Source organism: Morus notabilis, unplaced genomic scaffold (assembly GCF_000414095.1).
Source record: "Morus notabilis unplaced genomic scaffold, ASM41409v2 Scaffold1387, whole genome shotgun sequence".
Lineage (NCBI taxonomy): Eukaryota > Viridiplantae > Streptophyta > Magnoliopsida > Rosales > Moraceae > Morus > Morus notabilis.
This window is the reverse complement of record NW_010360644.1, coordinates 39,054-48,704: the sequence shown is the minus strand read 5'-3', so window position 1 is coordinate 48,704 and position 9,651 is coordinate 39,054. Positions and strand designations below refer to the sequence as shown.

The window sequence follows — 9,651 nt, the reverse complement described above, 5'->3', positions numbered from 1 at the left end:
TCCAAGTACCGAATCAACCCTTAAGAGAATTATTTATCTACTTCTTTCTTAAGAAGGAATGGATTCCATCTCGTGTAATAACATTCCCGGCTACCTACTTCATTATGTCTCTAAAATACAAGGAATAGGATTCAGGATCTCAGAATCCGTACTGAGTAAATCAAAAGACACAAATCCATAAATAGGAGTCTGTTAAGAACTCAGGATTAAGATCATCCTATATATGACCATCCGTAGACTCAATTAGAATTTATATACTTAACGAAATTATTAGAAATTCATATTGTGTCTGTGTCCTTGTTCCACATAATCTCATTATGCGAAAAACACTCATTCAATATCTCACCATATTAACAGTGCGGATAACACCGTTCCATTCTTAATGGGAATGACATGTATTAATAATGTTTTTATTAAAGATTCTGAACTTTAATTAAATTCATTATGAACATTGCTTTTTGATTATTATCCTTAAACATTATCCTCTCGTATATAACACTTATATACAATGTTTAAGGTTACATAAATAACCATGGAATTTTCATTGATATTCATAAAATATTCATAAATATATGCACATAAAATAATGAATAAACTCTTTTATTAAATAAATAATAAATATCCTATTACATCTCATGCTTCTAGGACACTATTCCCAACATTGACATGGAAAACATTGGTTTTCTAAACACAAAGCTTTGGAGCAAGGATTGTTCGAGGTCAAAGAACTTAAGTTATCGTCCGATGTATAATTCCTAATTGAGTTCTTAATAAATAAATTAATGTGATTAATTTATTCGTGTATAAATTAATATAATCTATAGAGTATCTCAAAGGTTTTATGAAAATTTTTATTATACTTAATCCGCTATCCTCACGCTTCCACATTCGAATTCGATTCGGAAACCAAGATTATGAATTACTCAATTCTTAAAAATTTCAACGAAAATTATGAAAAATATCATTTAAAAGTAAATATAGATATAGAGATTTTCCCCAATTTTCGCTTATTGCCTTTGAGACGAATGATGAAGCACCCTTGTAGAGGGTGAAATCTAAAATTAAATTTGTTAGGAGACCAATGATTGAATTCGGAGGTTGATGTCAGTATCGCGTAAGCAATGAAATAAATCAGAGTAAAAATAAAATAAATAGGGACATAGATTTTATAGTGGCTCTCCTGATAATTCAGGGTACGTCCACTTTAGGGTCTTTGGTAGTTTCACTATGATTGAAGAAGTTGAGTATAATGATGTTGTCCGCAAATACAAGGAGAAACAGTGTGAGAAAAAATACTGAAAAGTATGTAAAAAGAGGTAAGATATGCTTTTAGGGGTGAAAGCGTGTGTAAGAATGCATGAACCCCTGTCTTGGATGTTTATGGTATGCTTTTATTGGCTTTGGGTGGCTGAAAATAAGCCTTTGGGTAGTTTCCCATTTGACTTTTGATTGATGATCCTCTAGGAGATCTTTCCTTATAGGGATAATGCTTAGGGAGCAAGCATGTGGGATGATTAACTTCCCTCTTTGCTTTTCTGAATGTGATCCCTTGGTTCAATGCCAAATATTCTTGCTGGAGATGAGATCTTCGTACTTAATTCTCGAATGCTGAGCTGGCATGTTCGTTTGACTGCTCGTCTGGTGAGTTGCTGGATTGGTTGTTAGGCAACGTTGGGACTCCGCGAGTTGCCGACCGCTCGAAGCTTGTTTTAACTGGTGATTTCATAATTTGATCCCATTCTCCGAGACGTATGATGACACATGTATAGTGAGAAATGAGGAATGAAATTTGACATTAACAACCCTTATCTGAGACCATGCGTGATAATCTTATTGTTTAAACTATTGTAGAGAACACCATATCCATATCATCACACTACATTTGGTATTCTAAATATACTCTTAGGATATCAATCGGTATCCGACCACAATACCAGTATCCAACCGAGATATCCGACAACAAAAGTAGTATCCAATTGAGATACCTGACGGTATCCAGCAAACAACTGTAAGTATTGGCAGCAGCAGCTGCTGAAATAGCTAAAAAAATACAACAACAAAAAACTACTATCAAGGTTCTACCAACAAAATCTTCAGTTCACAAGGAGAAGGCAAGATCCGTAGATCTCACCATGGATTCTCCATTCACGTGGAGGAGCAGATCTCAGACGATGACGAGTAGCGGCTAGGTGTTTTCGGCTATACGTGACTGCTGCATATCTCTAACGACAGCGAGCAATGGTTGGGTGTTTTCAGTGGCACGCGACTGGTGCAGATCATTGTTGACGCGCGAGCAACGACTGGGTGTTTTCTTTGGCATGAGCAACGGCTGAGAGGAGGAAGAGAGAGAGAGAGAAAGAGAGATGGTTTGGGAGGGTGAGGAGTGGCGGCTGGGAAGGGTCATAGGAAAAAAAACAACGTAGGGTTAGTTCATGGGTATTTCGGTCAACACATAAAATTTAAGTAATTTCATTGTGGTATATTTTATAATACTTTTAGTACCCTAAATGGAAGTTAATCCACCTGTAAAACCTATGGTGGGTTCCCTAAATACCTCTTTAGCAAGGGCATATGTCTTTTCACTTGAAGGCCCCTACTTGGGTAAGTTTTATAGGCCCATGTTGAAGATAAGGGTGTTTGCATATGGAATGTCTTCACCCTTTACATTTTGGTGCTTTGTGTTCCAATTGTTGGTAATTAATTGGTTGTCTTGCTCTGCATTATAATTTCAAACCAGAGAGCATAGTCGTTAAGTTCCTTTTAAATTACTACCATTTTATTGTTCTGATGCATGGAATCTATCGATAAATTACAGTTACCCACTATTTTTTTTTTTTTTTTTGGGTGAATATAAAGTGCATGGAGAAACGACTATTGTTTTTTTTTTTTTTTTAATAAAAAGTGCAGGGAGAAATGACTAACTGTAGCTACCCACTAAGGTAGGATCATAAGAAACATTACACATTAAAATATCCAGATTGAGCTATAGATATTTATATCAGGAAACATAACGTGTCATCGTAACCCATTAGGACAGATGATATTGAACCAGTATCCTATATGAGTACTGATGTTTGGTTTGACTAATTGGTCACGAATTAGCATTATTGTCCGTCATTTGGTTTAGAGAAATTACAAAAAATAATAATAAAATAATAATAATCACCCGACCCGACCGTATGCATTGATCTGTATCCAATGGACGTACTGAGTAAAAATAATTAGATTAAGAAAATCTCAAATTCCCATTTAATTTAACCTAATTAAAGAAATGAGCGACCATACTTTTCGTGTGTGTAGGCGTATGTTTTGTGTAGAGGCAAAAGTTATTGACTTTTCGTTTTCCAATTCTAAATTATCACTTTCTTCTTTGACGTAATTGGTAATTGGCTTTCGTTTCTTATTTGCCAACCTTTCTAAATATTTATAATGTGATGAACTGCCAACTACTTTACTTTTTGATTCGAGGTCCGCAAAGACAAAGTATACAATTCGCTTGGAAAATTTTTTTATGTTGAGTATTAAATACCTTGTTAGTAGCATCACACATCTTGTCAAATTTTTTTTTTTTTTTAAAAAAGAGATGAAAAATTAACAAAATTTGATGAAGATGTTACGGTCTAATTGTGCATTTATAGCTATGTGGTTTGTAAGGACATATCATGATCAGCCAAAAAAATTCAAATGCATTATGTTTCCATAATTAATTTTGCATGAATTATTTATTTATTAAGACAAGTAGTACATTAGGATCAGCGGCCAGGACAAATTAACAAGTAGAAATTAAGAAAAATAAAAATAAAAATAAAAATAGAAAGGCCTTGAAGACGTTGGACTTAATTAAGCAAGCAATATGATTATAATTATTATATAATCAGATGATGATGTGGTTGTGGTTGTGGTTGTGGGGAAAAAGGCGGACGGGAAGGCCTTTAGCGGGCATGGGCATTGGGTCGACAATAATGTTCTCTTCAGGAAGTATCTTCTCCCACTTGTATCTCTTCACCAGGTTGTGCATGAACACCAATATCTCCAGCCTCGCGTACTCCTTCCCTGGGCACATCCTTGGCCCTCCTCCGAACGGCACGAACGTGTAAGGAGCCGGCCCCTTCCCCTCGAACCGACTCGGGTCGAACTTCTCCGGCTCCGGGAAGTATGACGGGTTCTTGTGTGTGGAATTGGCACTCCAGTACAACTTCCACCCTTTTGGAATGGAGAAGCCATTGAACACGAAATCCGTCATCGCCTCCCGGAACGCCCCCTGCAGCGGCGGCGCCAGCCTCAACACCTCCTGCGCCACGTTCCACGAATACTTCATTTTCTGTACATCATCCCAGTTTAGCAACTCTCCCTCCGCCTTTGACTTTGCTATCTCCATTTGCTCTGAATTCAACGTTGCTTATGTTATTTATAATTACATATTTCTTGAAAATTTATATATATAATTAGTCAATTTCTTGAAAATTTATGCAAACCGACAATTTCTTGAAAATATATACAAACCGACAATTTCTTGAAAATATATACAAACCGACAGCAACATATATATATATATATAATAGTGTGAATTGATGTTAGCTAATTACTTCATGTTTGAATTTTGTATACAAACTTTCGTGATGCAAGTATAAAAACTATGTCGTCTATGTACATATATATAATAGTGTGAATTGATGTTAGATAATTACTTCATGTTTGAACTTTGTATACAAACTTTCGTGATGCATGTATAAAAACTATGTCGTCTATGTACATATATATAATAGTGTGAATTGATGCCACCTAACACCTTTTTTTGTCTCTTTTTAAAATAAAAATAAAAATCATCTCAAGTATTATACTAATTAATTATACTATAATTATAAGCAGGAAGAGAGACGTGCTTTACAACATGATACATATTAGCCTCTGTCTGTAAGCTAGTGATAGCCGGCCATGCCCTTGAATATTAATACTCATTTGCTAAATTCCGTTCTATTATAATATTAATCATATTTTATATTGTAATACCATACCCTGGTAAACGGCGTCGTATATGTGAGGAAGCTCGGCGAGGTATTTGACGATGAAGGTGCAGGCAGCACTGGCAGTGTCGTGGCCGCCGACGAGGAGTCCGAGGATCTTATCGGCGATGTCAAGCTCGTTCATGTACTGGCCGTCGTCGGTGCACGTGAGGAGCATGTGGGATAGGATGTCTTGTGTAGGGCTGGCCTTCCCTTCCGCCAAGTCAATCTTCCTCTGCTTGATGATCTTCAGCAGCTCCTTCCTTATGAAGTTGGACGCCTTTATGGCGCGGTGGAACGGCGTCCCGGGGAAGTCGATGGGCATCGAGATGATCCCGGAGGCCAGAAGCTGGAACGGTTCCTCGAACTTCCTGATTTCCTTGGGGTCGTCCAGGCTCACAAACAGTTTGGCAGCCAGCCAGAAGGTGTACCTGTGCGCGCAATGATTGAAAAAAATACAATTAAGCAAGCATGTATGTATGTGTATGTATATGCAGTAGCAGAATTATTATTAGATATATATATATATATACCTCTTGGCAAGAGGGAAGGTGAGGATGTGGTTGTGGTTGTCCCAATCGGCGGCAAAGTGGCGCTGGGCGATGGTGTCCATGACGCCGATGTAGCGCTGGAGAGCCTCGGGCTTCATGAAGCCGGGGAGGAGCTTCCGCATCTTCTTGGCCTCATCCTGAGACGACGTCTGCATGGAGGAAGGGAAGACCTTGTTGACGGAGCTGGGCCACCAGGCAGTGACAAGCTTGTTCTCGTTTGAGAAAAGGAACTTGTTACACGCCGCGCCGCAGAACACTGCTGCTGGCTCACCCACCAGAGACGTCTTGAACACCTCCGTCGAGAATTTTGTCATCCGGTCGAATATGAACTTCTCCGGATGACCTCTCCATCCCGTCGACAGGAACTCCATCGTCTCCCCGATCACCGGGTATCCGATCTTCCCTGGCGGAAGGTTGGCACCGCTGTAGTGGGACCTGTGCTTGTAGAACACCACAAAGAGGGAGATGCTCACCAACGACACAAATAAAAGCAGCAACGACACCAGGAACAACATGTACTGCTCCATCTTAATGATAATAATTATATATTATTTTGTAATGATTATTATTATATGTGCTTCTACTTCTGTGGTGTAGTATTAATTGTTTCTAGAGCAGTTTGAACTCTTCAGGGGAATTGTGGAAGTGAATTAAATGGGCGAGCTTTATATAGGCAGAGGGACGTATTAAGGAATAAATTAAAGGTTGTTTGGTGATTTGTGGAAGGATCAATGCGTGAGTCAAAGTCAACATAAGGCAAGGAAATTGATCGCCCAATAAAAATTTATGTTCTTGAACTGTAGTTTGTTAATTTCCAAACCTTTATATATATATATATATATATATATTGATGCTGTAACTTGTCACGAACTAGTCCAATATGCCTTTTCTTTTCTTTTCTTTTCTTTGTTGTTTTCCGGGCAGTTTACACTGCTTTCTGGAGCTGTTTTGACGTGGCCAACAAGTCGGCCCATAAGTTTAATTTCTTGTAACATAATCGAAAGATTGATTATAATAAGTCAACGTGTCAGTGCATGTTTAATTTTGTTACGCGAAAATTAAACTTAAGTTGCTGAAAGTAGTAATATATTTGTTAAAATATGTTACTATTTAATAATTAAGATCTAAAAGAAGGGATTAAATTGTATTACACGCTCTTCATGATATTTGGTCATGCACTTTTATATAACTAACAGTTAAGTTTAATACGCATCTAATTATTTGTTTTTTGTTTTGTTTTAGTTTTTATTTTTTGGTGGAAGGTTTCTGTATAAATGTGTTACACGTACTAACGAGTAAGGACCGGCCTTACTTTTTGTTTTTTAAGTCAATTAAGATGGGCTCCAATATCAGTTAAAGAAAATACACAATTTACACACACAAAAAAGGATAAATTTTATTTTTATCCCCTAAACTATAGTCACTTATTCACTTTAATCCCTAAATTTTAAAAAATAACCTATTCATCCCTTAAACTTTAAAACGTTAGTGAGAATGCCCCTTCTATCATATTCCGTTTATTTTAAGCTGATGTGGCACCAAATTAAAGAATAATAATTTAATTAAAGTCTAAAACCTCAACTATTAAAGAAGTTAATAATAAATCCCAAATTTTCTCCAATATTAAAACAAAACAACAAAAGTTTTGATCGAAGCAATGAGAGAGAAATAAAAAATGCCCAACAACACTTGAAGAGTATCTTGAAGAGTAACTGGAGATGGCCGAGCCGATGTCGCCGCCTCCATCCTCCGCCTACAAGGGAACCTACCCAGCCTAAGGGTGTCGCTGAACCGGAGCCAAATCCCCAAAAACAACGACATCTGAGCACTCACGAGGCCCAAACTTGCGAGCAAGGACACGACAGCTCCACCCCCACCTCTGCCGTCTCTGACCATCCAACCGACCACCAGCCCCCTGAACGGAATCACCAAGATAAAGGGCCCCAACCCTAAAGGGTTGGGTTTGCCGGTGCAAAGGAGCGCAGAGATCCGTCTTCCGAAAGGGTGCCAAAAAAACATCCCTTGCCGCTTATTCTTCCCTCCCGCGGCAAACCCATCGACGTCTTTCAGTGGAGATCCATGCTGCAACACTTGAGAACCCTCCCCTGGGGCCGGGAATCCAAAGCACCAACCATGGGCAGTGCGAACTCCGGCCCCTTGGAACTCACAGTAGAGGCGGCGCAGGAGAGAAAAGAAAGAGAAAACCCTAGCAGAACAAAACACGTTTTTGAATTTTTGATTCCTTTTCTTTTGTGTAATATTAGTGAAAATTTAAGGCTTGTTTTTTTTGCATAACTGAGTTATGATTTGAGTTGTGTATGTGAGATAAAAATATTATAATAAAAAAATTAAATTTAAAGTTTTATGAGAGAAAATATTGTAATAATATAACTTGAGTCGTGAAATTAACATATTCTTAATTTTTATTATTCATTTATCAAATAACTAAGGTTTTAGTTTAAATTAAGTTGTTTAGTTTTTAATTTTGTGCCACATCAACTTAAAATAAACGGAGTATGACATAAAGGGCATTCTTGCCAACGTTTTAAAATTTAAAGAGTGAACATGTCACTTTTTAAAGTTCATAGGCAAAGTGAATAAGTGACTATAGTTTAGGGGGTAAAAATAAAATTTATTAAAAAAAAAGAGCATTCAAAATTGAAAAGTAGTGGTACTCGTTTCTTTGCTCGTCAAAAGAAAAGAAAGAACTGAAAAGAAAGGAGAAGGGAAAAAGGAAAAGGAAGAGGAAATTAGTGGGAAGAAGAAAAGGCCAATGGAAGGAATATTGGAGGCAAAGTGTAAAATGAATTAATTAAGCAGATTCTCGCGTACCGCGTGTCGCAGCTACTCAACCAAATTTATTATTTATTATTTATTATTTATTATTTATATTTGTATTATTATAAAAGCAGCTAATAAGCATTATATATTCATACTTAACTACTTTCTCTCTTTTAATTTCTTCTCCATCTTTTCCATCGCTGTTTCTAGGCATCATCTCTCTCTCTCTCTCTCTCTCTCTCTCTCTCTCTCTCTCTCTCCCGTTTACTTAATTTGTCTGTTTCATTTAACAAAATGCACTTGATTTCTATACGATCCAGATGACAAATTAAGTAACTAGTTTCATCACCACCCTAGCTCTCTAGTACTATATCTTGCTTTGATACACACATATAAATATAATACCATCTCGATCTCTTTTTTTTTTTTCCTTTTGTAATCTTTTTTTTTTGTTTTTTGGGTGTGTAATTGATCATATATCTCAGTAGTCAGGAAGAGGATCAGTGCAAATGGGAATTAAGCAAAGATTTCATCTCGATCATCCCCCGTAGTGACTTGGTATGTGCAGCAAGTCACATCTAGTAAATTGGATATGAAACATTTATATACTGTTTAGTACCTTTAATGAGAGGACACTTTGCACTTTGGCAATGGCAATGGGGCGGAGTGGGGGTGGGTCTGTTTTCTCCACTCTTATACCCTATTATTGTTTTGTCTCCCACAAAGGCCTCTTTCTATACCCGTTTAATTTAAGGTGGGATTAGGATTGGGGAATCCCCACTGGAAGAGCTAACCCAATACACTCTATTTACCCATTAAGAGTTTAAAAATGCTTGCAACATTATTAAATCTCAAAGAAAATTCTATTAAATTAATTAATAATTAAACAATATAGTTATTAATATGTCATAAAAATAAATTAAATTCATTGCAACATAAAGCTCTAATAATAACAACAAATCAAAATGAAAAAATAAAATCAAAACTCAGAACATACAAAAGTGCATATGTAATCGGTAAGGTAGTGGGGACGGGAGAGTTTCCCCTACCCCCACCCACCATCAAATTGGGATTGGGAGTTAATTATTATCCCCATACTTGTCCCGCCCCCTGATTAGTGCATGAAAATGCACCATAAATACTGCTTTTAATTTATATAATATTAAAATATTTAAGCTTTAATTGAACAATTCCATCATTTTTATTCATAATATTTTTAATTGAAATTTATCTAGTTTTTACTTAATTATTTACAGATAAAAAGCAGTGTAAAAAGCTACACAAAAATAAGCCATGAAAGCCATGTTTTCAAGTTT

At 36.7% G+C, this 9,651-nt stretch overlaps 1 protein-coding gene across 1 annotated transcript; it reads right to left on the bottom strand.

The window, feature by feature from the left end:
- Window positions 1–3,835: 3,835 nt before the first annotated feature.
- LOC21387441 (beta-amyrin 28-oxidase) lies at window positions 3,836–6,294 on the bottom strand. Its single transcript, XM_010096906.2, has 3 exons — window positions 5,537–6,294; window positions 5,016–5,434; window positions 3,836–4,383 (listed from the first exon to the last, which is right to left on the bottom strand). Exons 1-3 carry the CDS (start codon window positions 6,079–6,081, stop codon window positions 3,875–3,877), a joined length of 1,473 nt encoding a protein of 490 aa, XP_010095208.1. The 5' UTR covers window positions 6,082–6,294; the 3' UTR covers window positions 3,836–3,874.
- Window positions 6,295–9,651: the final 3,357 nt, after the last annotated feature.